Genomic DNA, 21,346 nt, shown 5'->3' on the forward strand with positions numbered 1-21,346 from the left:
TATCTCACTTTCCTGATACTAGCCACCAGTGCTTTCGTAGCGTACTTACTGTAAAAGAGTGACCAGTTAGAAACTTCAGATTCTGATTCTTATGCCAGATTTTATCCATGTCTGACTTATAGGCCTTAACATTTAAGTTTTCCTGGAAAGTTCATTGAACTAATGTCGATTGCCCCCTATAGCCTTGTAGTTTTTAGTGCATATCTTGTTAAGAATATGAATATTTAAGAAACATCTTACAGTTTTCATAACCCCAGAGACAGTTCAGTCAGTCGTTACTAATGAGACTTGAGTAGTTTGCAGCAGTCCACATGGCCTGCAAAGCCTAAGACATTTAGCGTCTGGCCTTTGCAGAAGTTGCCAGCCTTTGTTCCGGTGGCTCAGGATCATGTGGTTGGAATGATGATATTTACTGTCTAAAGAATTGAGGTCAGATCCATCTGAGTCTTGTTTTCTTTTTTTTTGAAACCACTTGTTGACTTTTCACTTAAATTTCTAATACCAAAATAAAAGAATAAAACCAAGGTGGCAGTAATGGAGAATGTCTTCCATTTTCAAAATGCACTAGGTCCCCTTGGGCATTTGTTCTGGATGGCTCCTTAACTGAGCCTTTACCTTGCCCGCAATAGAAGTGCAGTGGAACGGAATATTGTACCTACCTTGACTTTATAATATAGATGTCTACCTATCCCTTTTTCTTGTCACTGCTCTCAGCTTATATTTATGAACTACTTTCTAATTCCCAGAGCACTTCATGTACACTGTCTCATTTACTTGCCGTCTCAGCATGTGAGGCAAACAGAACAAGTATTACCGTTCCTGTTTCACTGACAGGAAAACTGGGGCCTAGGGAACTGAAGTGACGGGGCAAAAGCTCTGCTCGAGTGCTCTGATTTCTCAACTGTGTTCTTTGCTGTTTTCTTCCATTTTTCTTTAATAGTCCCCAGTTCTTCACAAGAACTTATCCTAAGTTCTTTTTCTCCTGCATACCTGAACTTGACTGGAAAAACAAGCCTAAAAAAACAGAAATAATTTTTGTTTTTATTATCACACTTAATTCAGTTTGGATTATTTTGTTTCTTAAAAATGCCATCTTTATAGCTTATATTTTGCCTAAAAACACTATGTGTATACTCAGAATATTACTTTTTGTGTTTATGTAGCTGATACTTTTTAGTTTACTTAAACTAAAACTGAACTGCTAACTTCACACAGTTTGCAGTATTTGGGTGGTTCTATGATCATTCACTTTTTGTACTTCTCCTTGAACTTTTCACATTCTACCTTCAGAACATAAGGATGTGGCATTTAATTTCCACGTGCGTAAGTGAGGACATTCAAGAAAATAATTTTCTTTTGTTTTAACATATAATCTTGATTTGGTATATGATTTCTATGGTAGGTTATTCTTGTTTTCCCCAAGATAGTGCTCCTGGGTTATGCTTAAAATAAAAGTTCAGGAGCTTTTATATTTTCTAAGTGAATTCCTTTTTGTGGTTTTCTATAGAATTTATCCATTTTGTTAAAATTCAGATCTACAGTAAGCATTTCATATCATAAATTACTTTTCACAAATTACTTAAGTGAATCTTGGTAATATCATTATTGTAGTTTAAATTAGATTGCCTGGTATGTACCAAAATTTGGGGCCTTTTAATTAATAGTTGGAAAAAGAATTTTTTTAATTATTTTCTGAAAGGGCAATCACATTTACTCTTAAAATTAAATGGTAGGTTAACGATGGCAAATTGAATACGTGTTTACCTCTGATTCCTCGCAAAATTTCACTCATACAGTAAATGTGCTAATTTTAAAAAGGAAAACAAGACCCCTGAGAATGAGTCAGGAGAGGAGATGTCAGCAACATAATTTTGGAAGCTGGAAAGGAGATGAACGAGTGGTAACTGAGTTAGCAGAACTGAGACAGTTCAATCGTAAATGGCAGAGGGGAAAGCTGAGAGGCTCCCAGTCTGTACAGCTGAACCTCAGAAAGCTCCAAGCACCTCTGAAAGTGGGGCTTGGACAGGAGGGTTGGTTGAGAGTCTATATTTAAGACTGATTTAAACCTACAGGTCCCCTCTCCAACTGCAGACAAGCTAAGTCATTGCCCTCCTACTCAGCGCAAACCTGGGTCTGATTCACTGGAGGGGTTTAAAAGGTCTCTTGACAGGGAGACCACACTGACAACAAGGGCATTCAAAGCAAAGCTGTCTAAAGAATTCAGACTGGTTGCGAGTTTGCACTATTATCTATGGCAGGAATCAGCAGACTTTTTCTGTAAAGAGCCAAATAGTAACTATTTTTGGCATTGCAGGCTGCGTGGGCTCTGTCAGAACTGCTCAACTCTGAGAAGGAGCTATGGACAACATGTGGTAAATGAATGGTGCGCTTGTGTTCCAACAAAACCTTTTTTTACAAAAACAGGCGCAGGTCAAATAGGGCCGTAGTTGCCCACCCTGACCACTACAGTGATATTCCGTTCGTCTTCTCTGAGAACTAAGAGGTTATAGATTGTTAGCTTACTCCTATGTACATTTCTCAAATCTTAGGACGTATAGAAGTCAAACTTTTTACAGTAAGTTCATGGTCAGTATCAGCAATTCACACATACCGAAGCACACGTGTGAGCAGAGGCCAACCAGCCATCCTGGGAGCTAGAATAACGGAAAAAGACATAGATAGTCCCTGCTCTTGATTGTTGCTAGGGACCCTGCTCACCCTTTTGTGCTTATTGAAACACAGTGGCTCCCCAAAATCGTGGTATTCACGGGGTAAATGATTATGCAAGGTCATGAAGCTAGATTGCCCTGAACAAACTTAGAATCTACATATTAGGTGGTGTCGGTTTGTTTTTAATGTTTTGAGGGGAAAAAACTGGTGGTGGTGCACTTTTTAATTCCTTTTTTTCTTTTTTTGGTAACTTGCCTTGATACAATTTCATATTTACACAAAAATTGCAAGAATAGTGCAAGGAACTCCCGTATGTCTTTTATCCTGATTCAGCAATTATTTACCTTTTGTGCTGTTTGCTTTTATGCTCTATATATGCATTTTATTTTTTCTCAACCATTTGAAAATAAGTTGGAGCTATTATAACCCTATGTTCTTAAATATTTCAGTGTATTCCCTAAGAACTGGGACAGTCTCTTAATACAGATATCAAAATCAGGAAGTTTAACATTCACACAATGCACTTAACTAATCGACAATCCATATTCAAATTTCATCACTTATCCCAATAATTTACTCTTCCTAACTAGTCCAGAATCCAATCCAGGATCGTGCATGGACTTCTTAATCTTCTTTAATGTGGAATAGTTCCATATGCTTTCTTTGTATTTCTTGATCTTCACATTCTTGAAGAGCAGAGGTCAGTTATTTTGAGGAATATCCCTTAATTTTTAAATTAAATAAAAGAGGTAGAAGGGAAAGTTAAGGAAATCTCACGTATAACAAAAAGACAAAGAAGGAAAATGAGAACATATTAGGTTCAGTATGCTAATAGGAGCTTTATTTGCTAAACAGTAAGTTAAACAGATAGAAATTCTCTTCAGAGTGAACTGCATATGTTAGAAATGGGATAGTTGTGCACATTTGGTTTGTACCATACTTTTTTAAAACTTAAAAATATTTTTCATAACTATTATTTTATTATCTCAAGCCTGGATAGGATTCAGTGTGTGTCATATTATTTGCAAGGTGTACAAACAGCCATTAAAAGCGACCAGCCTGAGGCCTCTGATCTTCCCACTGGACTCCAGACTCATACCATTACATTCTTGCTGCTAAAGGAGTTTTCAGAAAGTGATTAAACCTACTCAGAATATGAAATATTTTGAAAATTGAGTAAATACTCTGCTTTCTTACTATGTGCCTCTAAAGCCACTGCAGCCACTGATTGAATGGTAGAAGCAGTATGGTTCTAACATGCTGTGTCCTTTTCTTCATCTTGTCCTTTGCTTATAACTTTTGGACAGAGGAGGGAGAAGATTTTAATTTTATTGAAAACATGGATTATCCCACATGACTAATCTTTATATAGCGAGATGTGAAAATGTTGCTTTCCCTAATGGAAGACTAGAGCAATTGGTAAGAGTCACACTATATTTATAAAACTAAATACAGTAAAGAATATTTCACAAATTAGCTGATGGATGTAATTTAGTATCAATTAGTAATCTCTGTGGGATATTTTGGTAGGAGATTCATTCTGAAGAGTAAGGGTTATGGAAGAGGATTAACTGCGTAATTTATGCTTTTTTGAAGTCCTAGAATAAATGCATGGTAGGTAATTGTACTACATACATGCTGATTTTCTACGCTGTCGCCTGTCCATCCACATCATCCATCCACTGAGCTCCACTCTTTCTTTAGCCAGGTGCCCTCCTCCTGCTCCACCTTTCCTTACCCTTTGAAATTCTACTTATTTCTCATTGCCAAGTCCTTCCTTACGTCTCCTTGATTCTCTCAAACAGAGCTTTTCTCTCTACTTTCCTTTTTTCCACACAGCACTTTGCTTATACATTGAACATATTACCATTTGAGCTATGCTTTTCTGTTTGTGGGTCTTTCACTGAGTCATCTTGCATTGGATAAGATCTCTGTCTTATTCATGCTTGAATCATTACAGCAGTCATTTCTAGTCCAGCTCAAACATACTGTAAATAATCTTCTGTCTACCAGTATTTATGAACACAAACATAATATAAATAGATCCATTAATAAAGCTGTGGATATTACATTAAACATATAAGTACTCTCTCAAGTATTATATATTTTTTAAAATCCCTTTCAATAGAAATTCTGTTAACTGTGACTTTTATGTTCAAAACAAAATCTGGCCACTAAAAATCATATCTTGTATTGAATTTAATCCTGTGGCTTGCCCCGAAACAGTTGTATTTAGATATGTCAGTATAACATTTGACCATCCTTATCATTCATTTAACAGACATTTATTGAGTATCTGCCATGTGCCAGACACTGCTAGGCTTGGGGATCTGCCAGTGAAACTAGCTATGATCTCTTCTCTCATTGAGCTTACTATATTATGGGGAAGACAGAAATTAACAGAAAGATACACTTGCAATTTGTAATGTGTATTCTGAAGGGAAAATGAAGGATTCAATGGAGATATTAACATAATTTAAACTGGAAGAGGGATCAGAAAAGACTACTCTGAGAAAATGAAATGTTACTGAGACCTCAAGCATGAGTAAGGAATTTGGGGTTGGAGAAAGTGGGGGAGATATGCAGGGAGAACATTCCAGAAAAAGGATCATAATGTGCAAAAGCCCTGGGACAAAAAAGGGAGAGAGGGCTTGATTTAGATCAAAGAACTAATGGTTACTTTATATCCAGAGATGCAACATACTAGCTTTGAGGACAACATAAAGTAATACTGGAGCGTTGCAGTGCTTTTCTTATTTATAACGTACATATAAAACTTTGATAAACACAAAACTATGGATCAGTTAATATCCTAGCATTAGTACATAGCAGCTCAGTCAGTATGAAGGACCTTTATTTATTTATTTATTTTTTGTTGGGAAAGATTCACCCTGAGCTAACATCTGTTGCCAATCTTCCTCTTTTTTTTTCGGTTCCCCAAGCCCTCAGTACATGGTTGTATATGCTAGTTGTAAGTCATTCTGTTTTTCTATGTGAGCGGCTGCCATAGCATAGCAACTGACAGACAGCAAACCTGGATCACTGAAGCAGTGAGCGCTGAACTTTAACCACTAGGCCATCAGGGCTGGCTCTTTTTTTTTCCTCCCCAAAGCCCCAGTACATAGTTGTATATCCTAGTTGTAAGTACTTCTGGTTCTTCTATGTGAGATACCACTACAGCATGGCTACTGACAGACAGCTGGTATGTTTCTGTGACTAGGAACCGAACCCAGGCCACCAAAGTGGAATGCTTTAACCACTGGGCCATCAGGGCTGGCTCTAAAGGACCTTTAGAAGAAAAATACTGTATTCCTACTTCAGCTTTTATTTTTATTAATCAGTTCTTAATTGTGTATAAATATTAAATCTTTCAAAGCTTTGAGCTTCCATAAATAGATATAGATAGCATATTTCTAGCTGTCCAACTCCTTAAACAGGCCAAGCTGACTCTGACCTTGGAGCCATTGCCATTATTAGTCCTGCCCAAAACGCTCTTCTCCCCAGATCATCAAGTGACTAGTTCCTCCTCATCTCTCACTGTTACCTTAATTATGTCAGAGAAGCTTTTCCTGACCACCTGTCTCATGCTATTCCCTCTTTCTCCACTAGTAACTATTGCAGTTTCCTCTTTTTCCCTCGTGGCACTATTTTAAATTATTTTATTATTTGTTTACTTTAGCTTTATGAGAATAAGAATCTTGTCAGCCAGTTCACTGTTTTTACCCCAATGTGTTGAAAAAGGACACGTACATAGTAAGAACTCAATAAATACTTGGATAATGTTTATCCTACATGTTAGGATATGCTCACATAATTAAATTGTAAGCCCAAGGGAAGGTACTCTTTTTCTTTTTTTTAAAATATGTGTAATTGTTCCTAACAGGGTAGTTCAGTAAGTTATTATTGAAAAAATGTTATCTTCTTCTAAAATGAGTTCATAATCTAGTAGTAATGCCAAAAATAAATGTATCACTAACCATTAGCTCCTTGGGATTCTGCCTTTGACTGTCTTATTCTGCATCTTCTCACTTGGCCCTCTTAGGCCATTGGCTACTGAGGCCTCCCCGTCATCTGCACTTTCTCTCCTGAACTCCTACCTTGTATCTCCTGCTGCCTGCTGGCTGGTATCACCTGCATGTCCCATGGAATTCAAGACCAGCATAACTCATCTCCCGTTACATTTGCCTCCATGTACACCACCTCAGCCCAAGCCAATTCCTGTTCACAGCTCCAGGCTCACAGATGTGGCCTCTGCAGTGAAGTCTTCTGGGATTCACGATCGGGACACATCCTGACTGTTAATTTTGCTGACATTCATTAGGCACACGTGATGCTGGACTGAGAAAGATCATCTCATTGCACTGAGCATCTGGAAACTGTTAAGGACTGTCACTTGTCCTGGCGCCATCCTGCAAGATTATGTGTTTCTCTAGTAGTACTCAGCAGCCTGAGTGAAGGAGAAGAGAAGGTAGATTCCAGGGCTGTTCCAGAGACGGGTACTGGCTAGATAATGCAGTAGGAGGAGTGAATGGGATTCAAGGTGACTTGAGACATTTTGGTGACACAACGGTTTGGTTGATTAACCCACAATTCTTGTGAGGGTACAGACCCTTTGGAATAGATGTCATCCAGACCTTCAGAGATGTGAATTAGCATCTTGAGGTCTATGCTGAAGCCATGGGCAGTATTAAGGATCACATCACAGGGACGAAAGCTGAGGGCAGAAAGGCCTAAGGAAGGTTCGGTTACCGTTGTAGCAGGGGAATTAGGAGCTCTTCCTAATTGTCAGAACTTCGTTTCTTCTCTACGTGTGCTATGCCTTGCGTTTCCCCATTGCAGTTATCATTAAAATGAAAAAGGATCTCTTGATACCCTTTGGTGATAGCAAGAAAGCGGGAGCTGAGGAGACCTCATTGCAATCCATAGCAAGTTTTTGCGAAAGAAAACTTCAAGGGACAGAGCCCGTGGTGGCGTGTGAAAGAGAGCAGGCGATCAGGCTGAGTCCCCGGGCTGTGGCAGGCAGATTCGGGCTAGCGTGGAGTGGGTTTGGAGGCCGGAAGAATGTGGCTGTGGCTTATGCCCTACCTCTGCCCCTGCTCACACCCAGGATTTAATTTCTTAGTATAGTCCTCTCGTTTCTTTATATATCCCTCTTTGTGTCACTTATTTACACATCTGTCTCCTCAATTATACTGTGATTTTCTTTAGGGCAGGAGCTATATTTTATTCATCCTGATTCTTAGGCTCAGCACAGTACCTGATACAGAAAAGATGCTTAAATGGTATGAAATATAAAGTATTATAACAAGCCCCTTAAAGCCGTGAGTTACAGATGGTAATGTTATCAATGGCCAGTACATCAGTTAAATGGCCCTGTGGGTCTTTACAGGACTCACAAAACAAGCAGTCACTTCTCTCCCTATTTAACTATTTTCTTTGGGGAAAAAAATCAAAAGTGGTAATGAGAGCTCATTTTTTTAGGTGATCGATGAGATTTATCGTGTGTTGAGATATGTCAATTCTACCAGAGCCCCTCAGCGAGCTCACGAAGTCCTTCAGGAGTTGAGGGACATTTCCTCCATGGCCATGGAGTACTTTGATGAGAAGATCGTTCCGATTCTGAAGAGGAAGTTGCCGGGATCAGATGTGTCTGGGAGACTCATGGGCTCCCCTCCAGGTAGCTCTCGTTTGTTAATCACATGGTCGTTTCGTAACTGGCTTTTTCCCCACTTAACTGTCTGTCTTGAACTTTTCTCTGTCTGTAAATATGTATCTGCAACGTCGTTTTTAATGACAACTTGGATCATAGACCATAACCTACATAACTGATCCACTACTCTTAAGTACATTTGTCTCTGGTTTTCCGTTATTTAAACTGCACGCTGAAGAACACACTTGTGGCTAGATCTGTGCACATATCCACAACGGTTGACTTAGAGTACATTTATCAGAGTTCGATTGCTAGGTGAAAAGCTACGTATATATGTGTTTCTTATGTTTCTGACTAGTTAATATTCATTATGCTAAAGCAGAATTAAACATACCAGATAAAACCCCAGAAATTCTTCAAAGAAATATCCAGTTAATTATTTCAGCCCCAGAGCTTCTGGCTGCTACTTTAAAAGACAGGGTGCGTAAGGCTATTTTGAACACTGTGGGTTCTCTTGTGGTAGCTGTTTTGCAAAAGTATATTGGGTCCTAGAGATTTGTGCCCTTCTCTACCGAAAGCCTAACTTGTTCAGTGTCTTCACCCCTTGCAAATATGTTAAATCAGGAAATAAACTTTAGTGAAACGTTTTGTTTTGTTCGACTTACTTAGCTCCCTGGAGTAGTCAGTGGGGTCTCTGAGCGGCTCTCTAATGTAATAAATAAAGCCTGCAGTATCTCAGCATTTATTTCTGTCATTGAGTACCTGTTATGCGCACAGCACTGTTCTGTGGCCTGTGGAGACTGAAAAGAAGCGTAATACGTGCTGTCTGCTCTCAAGGGTCTGACAATTCAAAAGGCGGGACACATCCAGCCTCAAAGGTGAACTATCGTGGGCAGGAGAAATATTTTAAAGGTGTGTCCTAATGCCAAATGAGTAGCAGAGACAGATCTTCTTAAGGAAGATCAGATCATTGTGGGCTGGTCTGATTGAAACTTCACAAGAGGTAAGAATTATTCTGAGCTTTGATGTGTTAGTGGAAGTTGGATAAAAATAAGCAGAGAGAGAAGGAAGAATGCATCAGTCACGGAAAAATTCTGGTTATTTAGAGGTACAAGGAGAAAATTAGCATGACGGGTTTGGAGGATGAACTGATCCAGCTGGTCCTTTTAGAAAACCTTCAGGAGATAAGGTTTATAAAAAAAAAGTAGGTTATTAGTTTAAAATAGTGATTTTTATGCCCATGTTACATTCTGTTATTCCTAAAACAAAATAGTTCCAAAGCCTTCCTATACCACGTCAGAAATTCTTCCTGATCATCATGTGGATATAATCCACTTTTTGCTGCCATCCCTCTTATTTTGCTAAAGTCGAAGCTTTTGCATATAACTAAGTGCAGAGAGAACTTAAGAACATGGTAGGTCTATACTTCTAACTTGAATGTTTATGTTTGCTTGTGTGAAATAAGATGGAAACTAATTATATTCTAATTTTACTACTTGTATTTTCTTATTAGGTCCTAAAAATGTTTTATAATGAAGTATTACTGGTAGCGAGACATTGTAAGTGCTTAACCGACCATTTTTAATTATTTCTCCACAGTTCCAGGACCTTCTGCAGCCCTGACAACAATGCAGCTCTTCTCTAAGCAAAACCCGTCAAGACAAGAGGTTACCAAGCTCCAGCAGCAGGTCAAGACAAATGGTGCTGGAGTGACTGTTCTCAGGAGGGAGATTTCTGAGCTTCGCACCAAAGTGCAAGAGCAGCAGAAACAGCTTCAAGACCAGGACCAGAAACTGCTAGAGCAGACCCAGATCATAGGGGAACAGAACGCGCGGTTGGCAGAGCTGGAACGGAAACTACGAGAAGTGATGGAAAGTGCAGTAGGAAACTCCTCAGGGTCTGGGCAGAATGAAGAGTCTCCTCGGAAACGAAAAAAGGCCGCAGAAGCCATAGACTCTCTGAGGAAATCGAAACGTCTCCGGAACAGAAAGTAGACTGGAACGTGGCTCTAGCTCCAGAGGAAGGCCCGGCTTAGTGGCTTCAGCAGTTATGCATATCAGGATGCCACAAGCAACACGGTGTCCTGTAGGCTTCTAGGCTTTCAGAACACAACTTAAACTTGAACTCTCATGGTTGGGACATTCTTTTCCTGCTTCTCCTGGTTGAACTGATGCACAGAATCTTTTTACTTTGCAATAGATTTGTACTAACCAGACCTGTTCTATCATGTTTTGAGGAGTTAACTTTTTTTCTGTGCAGATAATGTTTAAAGTAAGTTTATTTGTCTCTGCATATATGCACATTATATAAGGATCTTAAATCAGTCTTGACAGACTAGAAGTTAAGTTGAATACAGAAAATGTCCTGTTCACTTGAAAGAAAAGACCTACTTTTTAAATGGACAGTATCTTGTTTTAAAAAACAAATGTTGACTTTTTGTTATAAGTGACCTTTGTCTGGAATGTCTGAGAAGTAGTAAATGCTTTTTGGTATTGAAGTAATGGGTAACTAAACGGACTTCCATAGCATTGACTGGAGAAGGGCCTCTACAGTATTGACTATATATTTTTATAAACTACTGGCAAGGGACTTATCCAGTTGTTATATACACGTTTTCAGTTCTCTTTTGGGGCCATGTCCTACATTGCATGGATGGATGCATGCATTGCCTAGTCAACTCACTTAAAAAGCTCTTGCACTGGCATTGATCTTGAACCTCTCTACTTGTTCACTTTTTAGAGCAGCATCTTAGTTTAAGTGCTTAACATCTTCCACCACAACAGCTTGCCTCTGGGGGGAGGTTGTTAGTCCATTTGTCCTCCAGTTTTACAGAAACAAGAGAATATTAAAGCCCATTGCTTTATCTCTTCTCTGTAGGGTTCAGGTACACTGGCTAAGGCAGAACCCCAAATTCCAAGGCTCTATCAATATCAGACCTCTGGTAACCAGTACTCTTCCTTACTCACCACTGGGTGTGCTCATTGATCAAATGTGGTCATTACCAGTGGTGTGAGTAGGGGACCCAATGTGTGGGATGCAGTTTTACCAGTGAAAGAAGGTTCATTGACAAAAATTGTGTTATGAAAAAGCATTTTGATCATTTCATTTCTGGGGGATGACCCGAGGGAAGCTTTTTAACATTAATTTCAAGCTTTCCTTACCCTACAACTGTAAACAAAAGCTTTAATTTCGTTTGCACTCCTGTTTTGAGCTTGTAACTGGAAAAGCATGTCTTGCACTGTTCAACCTTCTAAGTGGTCACTTTACAAACCTCCAAATTGTGTACAGTGGTTATTTTCCCCAGTTGTCCATTTTTGAGACATTCAGTTATTACTGTCCTAGTATTATTTTAATGTACTAAATTATGCAGTTATTATTTGACTGTTAAGTTCTTTTAAACAACTGTTGCCTTGGGCTTCAGTTATTTAAAATAAATGTAGGTGTAATATAGAAAACTGTCCCTTTCCAGGTGGGAGTCTGACACCTGTATAAACCTAAGGGTTCGGTAAGTACCTTAGTGGAGTAAAAGCACAAGGTTGCCATCTTTATCCGTCCAACATCACATGGTTATGCATCCTTTAGATTGACCTCACCAAATGAAACTTTTTCTTCTCCATTTTTAATATTGTCCTTACATAAGATTGTCCTTAGATTTTGATCAATTCTATGTCTAACTTTGAAACTCCATTTACAATGTAGTATGTTTTCAGTGAAAAACCATAAAATAACATCCAAGTGTTTCATGGTTTGTCGGGAAGGTAATTTTAAAATAAACAATTTCCAAAAACCATTTGTCAGTCAAGGTCCTCCATAAAAGTCCCCGTCTGGAACTCATTTTCTCAGCAGGTCTCATTTTTGTAATTGTAGGATTTAGCCATATTGTCATACCTTTGGAGGAGGCCTCCTGGAATACTCTTGGCCTTTAATAGTCTGCTTTCCTGGTAATAGGAAGATTTTTTAAGTAACAAAGTACATGTTTACAGGTTTACAAAGTATGATCCTTATGCATCAAAGGGATACGACCTCAGCTGATTTCTTTAATATTTGTTAATGACTTATTTAAAGTTTCCTGGGTTTCTTTTTAAACTATATCTATACACCCTGAATGTTATCTATAGTCTTCCATAGTAAACATGAGGATTTGGCTTTCATAATAAGCATTCACACTATTAGAAGGTAGATTTTCTGTTCCAAGTCCACATTTCTGCAGTACACACTTGTAAGCACCTAGCCATACGGTTAATGAGTGGCACTTGTCAGTGCGTGAATGTTCCGTAACAGTAGGAGAATAAAGCACTACGGCTCAGTGCTTTGTTTTCAGTCTTAAATATTACTTAGACTGTCGAGCGAAAACATGTTAGGCTATTGCCTTGACCAATTGGATAGCTGTTATACCTGCTTTTGGATAGCATAATGGTATTTAAGGCTAAATCACAAATTATTTTGATCAGCTGAAACTGACATGTTATAGGAAAATTGTACATTAGCCTCCTGAGAGAGGACCATCCGGCCCTGGGTTATACGTCAGTAATGTAAATGCTGTTTGTTAGCATTGTGTCGTCCTAGAGCAACATTTCCTAAAGTATTCTTGTCGTCTTCCTTGACTGTTTTTCAGAGGAGACTTCTCTATTTTAATGGGTCACTCCCACTTATAAATTGATTATGGTACAACACTACAGACAGATAAAAATGTGAAAAGACAAATAGAAATGAAGAGGACTGCTCCCCCCTCACCCCACAGGATCCTCTGCTTACCTCCCACATGGACTTGGCTTTGATAAATATGAATTACTTCAGAACATGAGGATCTAGGTCCTGTTGTTTTTCAAGCTCCTCTCTTGATGTACAGAGCCTGGAAATAATGGGGCAAACTCAGATGTATTCAGAGTAACCATACTGTTTGGAAACTCTTGGGGTGCCATCAGGTCTAAAGCCACTGGTTTTGGAAGCAACGTTTTTTGTAAAACGTGTTTTTTGGAGTACAGAACTTTACAGGGGCTTGCCTTAATCTCTCTTTAGTAGTTTCAAGATGTACACGCTATTATTCTACTTGTTAAAATGTTAAAATATTCTATGTAGCCCCAAAGCGGGTAAAACAGAGTACAAGTAATGCCTAAATAAATAAGCTAAAAGGTGTCACTACAGCTGGATTTTTGAGAGAAAATGGACATATGAACATAGGCTATGTGTAATAAACAAAAATAATGGCACCTTAAGATTGCACTATTTTATGGATTATTTTATATGCCATTTCATAGCCTGCACTTTAATCTCCAAAGAAACGATGTATGATGTCCCAGTTGTTCCTTATTAATAAACGTTTTCCTAAGACAGGGCACTTAGTTCTATTTTACTATACTGAGTGAGCTTCTTGGAGGCGGATTCCTTTTCTGAGTTCTCTATTTCCTCAGCCATAATACTTTCTAGGATCTAGGAACTCCCTATCTTGTCTATTTCCAACAATATATAATTTTAATTTAATGTAATGTAAAATGTCATACTTGGTGATCAGCACATTCTTATATCCTGCTCTGGCAATGAGTACCCATTTGTTAACACTTATCAAACCCTCTAAAGACAGCATATGCTGTAAGTTAAGATTTGAAGCCAGGAATAAAAGGCATTCTGAAAAGAAATGTCCTGCATGATGCAGTCTCTTGGAAATGGCTGTTTCTAATATAAAATCCAATTTGATACGCTGTCCAATTCTTTGACTTGGGACCTATCTGAATTCCTTTAACTAGTCCACAAAAGGTATTAACTTATTAAAGTTAAAACTGCTTAAAAATAATCTTCTATGGCCTGCCACCTGAGGTGAGTTATTTTCAAGAAATAATAAAGTAATCTACAAAATGAAACTAGCAATTGGTTGACTGCCACCTACCATGACTTTATTTTTAATAGCAAACATATATTCGTGATGAATATGATAGGCGTCAGTAATGTTGGCCTTTTCCAGCTTCCTGAGAATCTTTGTTAAATTTCTGAAATGCAGAAGCTAAATCCAGATTCTTCCTGTGTCTTTGAAGAGAACCATGGGATTGCGAAGCATATTGGTAATCGGTTAGGTCCATTACCAAAGTCTACTGGTTCATCTCAAAGCCATAGCAGAAGTTCAGAAGTGTGTAAAATTCCTCGATGTGGTACCATGTCTGTTTACTTATGCTCATGAGCATCAATAAATTATTAGTTTACCTTCTGGAATTTTAATTGTTATAACCTAATTCAATCATTGGAAAGTGAAAACCCCTCCCGGTCACACAACAGGGTACGTAAATAAATGTGTTGTTACCAGTGCTACTTGTTTTCTTTGTATTTCATGCACAAAAGATTATGGAGCTCGGCCTCTAACAAATACCGTTTTAATAGCCACCGCCTCTTGAAGCACTATACCTTTGAGCTTTACAGATGTTATTTCAGTCCTCACAGCTGCCTTATAAAGCAGGTTTTACTCTATATAGGAAAGTTAAACTCATTAAAAAACACATCCTCAATGTTATGCAAGTAAGTGCCTACATGCCTACACAGGATCTGAACTCAGAACTCCCGGCCTCCACAGCTTAGGGACTTCCTGCTACACTCTACTACATTCTGAAACAGCTGGGAGCTACGAGACTCAAGGTTACATTAACTCTAAACGTAAATATATAAGCATTCCATACATCCACTAGACACAGCGCCAAAATCACTAACTTTAACATATAGAACTTAAAATCAGGGAAAAGGCTGGGCTTGGCAGAGGCAACTTTTGTCTTAAAGTTTTTTGGCATTGGATTCACCCTAGACATACGGGTAAAGCATCATTAAGGCTTCTAGAACCTGTGATCTTAAATAGGAGGCAGCCCTAGCAGTGGAGGTGACGTGAGGCCACTAACAGGTCCACAGGCGGCTCACTGTAATCTCTGCTGCCAATCAGTACAAAAGTAGTGACCACCAGTTCTTTTGCTCTGCCAGGGGAGAATACCGGTTCTCTTTTCAAAATCACTTCCACTTCCAAAACTAAATATTCAGAATTTCAGTGAAATAAAAACCTACAAATCAATTTCACCTCTGTTCTGTAAAGATGTAACCATGATTTGCACAGGCCACACTCCTTGAGAATGGCAACTCAGGGTCGCTTAAGTGTCTCCTAAATTCACAGGACTTTTTGCACTGCCCCACCCCGCCTCCTTGAGAGCCACAGGAGAGAAGCCAGTTGCTCATGCTTCTCTGCCTTGGGCTGAGAGGACTGAGAAGGAAGGGGCACCTTGGGCTGCACCCGGTAGACTGAAGAGAGGAGCCTCTTCAGAACGCCTTGCACCTTAAGACACAACTTAGAGTAAGGGTCAAGCATACGTGCTCTAGGCTCAGAATACATGGGCTCCTAATCCCAGCTCTCCCACTTCCCGGCTAGGTAATACTGGCTTGGGTACTTAATATCTCTGAGGCTCAGTTTCATCATTCGTAAAAGACGTCCTACCTCAGAGTTGGTCCAAAAATCCAAAGAAGATTCTGGGAAGATGGCAGTGTAGGAAGCACCAGGAATCTATCTCCCCACTTAGACAACAACTATACTGGCAGAATGTGACAAATGTAACTATTTTGGAACTCTAGGGTCCAGCAACAGCTTGCACGTCCAGGGAAAGACTTGTGGTTAATTTTGGTCAGTTTCAGCTCTTAGTACAGTAGCAGCCACCCATCCCCTACCCACGGCCACTTGTCAGTCAGGCAGCTGTGCCCATGTTCCTGGAGCAGCCCATAAACAGCTTGCAGGAGCCAGGGCAGCCCCAAAAGACCCTGTCCTCCAAATGTTTGGGATCTGTGCTCTGATCACTGCTTGCTTCTTCTGATCACACAGGTGCAAAGAGGCAGGAGGCCTCTGTCGCACATCCTCCCATTGTACAGGGCCCCTTCCCCACCAGCTCAAGCGCTTTCCTGGGGCCTTAAAGGGCCAGCACCCTCCCCCTGCCCCTGCTTCATTTTTCTCTTTTTTCCTTTTTTGGGAGCCAGACATTAAGACAAGGACATTCAAAAACAACTGTATTTATGGGGAAACTTAGAAAGTGACTGGTCATGCTGAGGGAAAGACCTGAGAGGACATTAAGTTTACAGTTCAAGGGGACCCTAAGCGTGGAGACAGCCCACAACAATAAAAACAAGTAAATGAAAACAATAACAAAACCCAGCACATCCTGTGGACAGGGGAGAATGTGATTTCCAGAGTTACCACATTATTAAATTCAAATCTGGTCTTCAACCAAAGACTAGACTTCAACAAAAAAAATTGCAAGGCATACAAAGAAACAGGAAAATAAGGCTCATTCAAAGAAAAAAAATAAATCAACAGAAACTGTCCCTGAAAAGGATCTAATGGCAGATATACTAGACAAAGACTTCAAAACAACTGTTTTAAAGATGCTCAAAGAACTAAAGGAAAATGTGGAGAAAGTCAAGAAACTGATGTATGAACAAAATGGAAATATCAATACACAGATAGAAAACCTAAAAAGAAACCAAAAAGAAATTCTGGAGCTGAAAAGTACAATAACTGAAATGAAAAATTCACTAGAGGGATTCAAAGACAGATCTGAGCAGGCAGAAAAAAAGAATCAGCAAATTTAAAGAGGACAGTAGAAATTATTGAGTCTGAAGAACAGAAAGAAAAAGATTGAAGAAAAACTAACAGCCTAAGGAGCTTATGTGACAGCATCAATAGGCCAACATACACATTGTGGGAGTTCTAGAAGGAGAATGGGGAAGGAGCAGAGAGAATATTTGAAGAAATAATGGCTGCAAACTTTCTAAATTTGATGAAAGACCACAAACATAAATATCCAAGAAGCTCAATGAACTCCAAGGGAGATGAACTCAAAGAGACACACAATGAGACACATTAGAATCCAACTTTCAAAAGCTGAACACAGAGACAGTTGAAGTCATCAAGAGAGAAGCAAATCATTACACACAGGGGATCCTCAATAAGATTATAAGCAAATTTCTCATCAGAAACTTTGGAGGCCAGAAGGCAGTGGGTCAATATATTCAAAAGGCTAAAAGAAAAAAGTCAACCAAGTATCCTATACCTGGCAAAACTATCCTTTGAAAGTGAGGGAGAAATTAAGACACTACCAGATAAACAGAAGCTGATGGATTTCATTTCCACTAGACTGCCACAGACGAAATGCTCAAGGGAGTTCTGTAAGATGCAATGAGAGGACACTAGATAGTAACTCAAAACTATGTGGAGAAATAAAGATCTCAGTACAGTTAAATACATGAGTAATTATAAAAGCTGGTGTTATTGTAACATTGGTTTGTAACCATACTATTTTCAACATGAATTAAGGGATTAACACAATTGAGAAAAAAATTTACTAGTCTAAAAGCTAGTATTATCATAACTGTGGTTTATGACTCCAAATCTTGTTTTCTACATAATTTAAGAGATTAATGCATTTAAAAGAATTATTAGTTCATGTTCTTGGGCACATGATGTATAAACACATAATTTTGCAACATCAAAAACTGACAGGGGTGGGGACAGAGCTTGAAAAAGCAGAATTTTCATGTTATTGAAGTTAAGTTGGTACAAATTCAAATTAGAGTGCTATAATTTTAGGATGTTAAATGTAATCATGGTAAACACCAAGAAAAGAGCTATAGAATATACACAAAAAGAAATGAGAAAGAAATTTAAACATTTCTGTACAAAAAATTGACTAAACACAAAAGAAAGACAGTAATGTAGGAAGCGTGAGGAAAAAAGCTATAATACGTACAGAAAACAAATAGAAAAATGACAAAAGTAAGTCCCTCCTTTTTCTGGGTATTTTTAGTATTTCATTTTGTTTTATTGTGGTAACATTGATTTATAACATTATATAAATTTCAAGTGAACATCATAATATATTTTGAATTCTGTGTAGATTACATCATGTTCACCACCCAAAGACTAAGCACCATCCAGCACCACACACATGTGCGTAATCACCCCTTTTCCCCACCTCCCTCCTCCCTTCCCCTCTGGTAACCACTGATCCAATCCCTATCTCTATTTGATTGTTTGTTGTTGTTTTTATCTTCTATTTATGAGCGAGATCATACGGCATTTGACTTTCTCCCTCTGACTTATTTTACTTAGCGTAATACCCTCAAGGTCCATCCACGTTGTCACAAATGGCCAGATTTCATCATTTCTTATGGCTGAGTAGTATTCCATTGTGTATATGTGCCACATCTTCTTTATCCATTCGTCCCTTGATGGGCACCCAGGATGCTTCCAAGTCTTGGCTATTGTGAATAATGCTGTGATGAACATAGGGGTGCATGTATGTTTATGCATTAGTGTTTTCAAGTTCTTTGGATAAATACCCAGCAGTGGAATAGCTGGATCATATGGTAGCTCTATTCTTAATTTTCTGAGGAATCTCCATACTGTTTTCCATAGTGGCTGCACCAGTTTGCACTCCCACCACCAGTGTATGAGGGTTCCCTTCTCTCCACATGCTTTCCAACATTGTTGTTTCCCATCTTGTTAATTATAACCATTCTGACGAGAGTGAGGTGATATCTCATTGCAGTTTTGGTTTGCATTTGCCTAATAATTAGTGATGTTGAACATCTTTTCATGTGCCTGTTGGGCATCTATATATCTTCTTTGGTGAAATGTCTGTTCAGATCTTTTGCCCATTTTTTAATTGGGTTGTTAGTTTTTTTCTTGTTGAGATGTATGAGTTATTTGTATATTTTCGATATTAGCCCCTTATCTGATACATGGTTTGCAAATATCTCCTCCCAATTCTTAGGTTGTCTTTTTGCTATGTCTGTTTGCTATGTTGATGGTTTCCATTGCTGTGCAGAAGCTTTTTAGTTTGACGTAGTCTCATTTGCTTATTTTTCCTATTGTTTCCCTTGCCCAGTCAGACACGGTATTCGAAAAAATGCTGCTAAGACATATGGTGAACAGCATACTGCCTATATTTACTTCTAGAAGTTTAATGGTTTCTTGTCTTACCTTCGAGTCTTTAATCCATTTTGAGTTGATTTTGGTGCATGGTGTAAGATAATGGCCTACTTTCATTCTTTTGCATGTGGCTGTCCAGTTTTCCCAACACTATTTCTTGAAAAGATTTTCCTTTCTCCCTTGTATGTTTTTGGCTCCCTTCTCGAAAATTAGTTATCCATAAATGTGTTGGTTTATTTCTGGGCTCTCGATTCTGTTCCATTGATCTGTGTGTCTGTTTTTGTGCCAGTACCACGCTGTTTTGGTTACTATAGCTTTGTAGTATATTTTGAAATGAGGGAGTGTGATACCTCCAGCTTTGTCCTTTTTTCTCAAGATTCCTTTGGCTATTTGGGGTCTTCTCTTGTTCCATATAAATTTTAGGATTCTTTGTTCTATTTCTGTGAAAAATGTTGTTGGAACTTTGATAGGGATTGCATCAAATCTGTAGATTGCTTTAGAAAGTATGGACATTTTAATTATGTTACTTCTCTCAATCCAAGAACACAGAATATCTTTCCATTTCTTTGTGTCATCTTCGATTTCTTTCAACAATGTATTATAGTTTTCAGTGTACAGGCCATTCACTTCTTTAGTTAAGTTTATTCCTAGGTATTCTATTCTTTTTATTGCAATTGTAAATGGGATTATATTCTTAATTTCTCTGTCTGCTACTTTATTGTTAGTGTACAGAAATGCAACTGATTTTTGTATGTTGATTTTGTATCCTGCAACTTTACTGTATTCATTCATTATTTCTAAAAGTTTTTTGGTGAATTCTTTAGGGTTTTTTATATACAAAATCATGCCATCTTCAAATAGTGACAGTTTCACTTCTTTCTTTTACTTCTTTTTCTTGCCTGATTTCTCTGGCTAGGACTTCCAATACTATGTTAAATAAGAGTGGTGAGAGTGGGCATCCTTGTCTGGTTCCTGTTCTTAGAGGGATAGCGCTCAGTTTTTCTCTGCTGAGTGTAATATTAGATGTGGGTTTGTCATATAGCACCTTTATTATGTTGAAGTACTTTCCTTCTATACCCATTTTATTCACAGTTTTATCATAAATGGATCCTGTATCTTCTCAAATGTTTTCTCTGCATCTATTGAGATGATCATGTGACTTCTATTTTTCATTTTGTTAATGTGATGTATCACATTGATTAGTTGTGGATGTGGAACAACCCTGCATACCTGGAATAAATCCAACTAGATCATGGTGTGTGATCCTTTTAATGTATTGTTGTATGTGATTTGCTAATATTTCACTGAGGATTTTTGCGTCAACATTCATCAGTGATATTGTCCTGTAATTTTCTTCTTTTGTGTCGTCCTTGTCTGGTTTTGGTATCAGGGTAATGTTAGCCTCATAGAACGAGTTAGGGAGCTTCCCCTCAACAACCTAACTTTACAATTTAAGAAACTAGAAAAAGAAGAACAAACTAAACCCAAATCTAGCAGAAAGAAGGAAATAAAGATTAGAATAGAGATAAACAACAGAGAATAGAAAAACAATAGAGAAAATCAATGAAACCAACAGTTGGTACTAGGAAAAGATCAATAAAATTGAAAAACCTTTAGTTAGATGGACTAAGAAGAAAAGAGAGAAGAATCAATTTACTAAAATCAGAAATGAAAGTAGAGATATTACTATGGATCTACAGAAATAAAGAAGATTGTAAGAGAGTGCTATGAGCAATTGTGTGCCAACAAATTCGATAACATAGACAAAATGGATGAATTCCTAGAAACACAAAACCTACCAAGACTAAATCACATAGAAACAGAAAATCTGAATAGGACTATAATTAGTAAGGAGATTGAGTCAGCAATCAAAATCTCCTGAAAAGGAAGGCCCCAAGTGTGATGGCTTCACCAGTGAATTCTACTAACATTTTTTTGCTTTTCTTTCTTTCTTTCTTTTTTTTTGCCGAGGAAGATTTGCCATAAGCTAATATCCACTGACAATCTTCCTCGTTTTTATGTGAACTGCCACCACTGCATGGCCATTGACAGACAAATGGTGTAGGTCCGTGCCTGGGAACTGG

General features: G+C 38.4%; 1 protein-coding gene and 1 long non-coding RNA gene across 2 annotated transcripts in view; one reads left to right on the plus strand and one right to left on the minus strand.

Annotated features, from left to right (window-relative positions):
* The window catches only part of FBXO28 (F-box protein 28), a 29,362-nt gene extending 14,745 nt beyond the window's left edge, over positions 1-14,617 (plus strand). Inside the window, exons 4-5 of the mRNA XM_014844319.3 lie at positions 8,152-8,347; positions 9,920-14,617. Of these exons, the coding sequence (XP_014699805.1) occupies positions 8,152-8,347; positions 9,920-10,314 (591 nt within the window). The 3' untranslated portion in view covers positions 10,315-14,617. The remainder of the gene's footprint in view (positions 1-8,151; positions 8,348-9,919) is intronic.
* Positions 1-21,346, minus strand: part of LOC123282177 (uncharacterized) — a 54,006-nt gene that overhangs the window by 3,212 nt on the left and 29,448 nt on the right. The window contains exon 2 of the long non-coding RNA XR_011499483.1: positions 13,076-13,172. This is a non-coding gene — a long non-coding RNA (uncharacterized lncRNA). The remainder of the gene's footprint in view (positions 1-13,075; positions 13,173-21,346) is intronic.

Source organism: Equus asinus, chromosome 30 (genome assembly GCF_041296235.1).
Source record: "Equus asinus isolate D_3611 breed Donkey chromosome 30, EquAss-T2T_v2, whole genome shotgun sequence".
Lineage (NCBI taxonomy): Eukaryota > Metazoa > Chordata > Mammalia > Perissodactyla > Equidae > Equus > Equus asinus.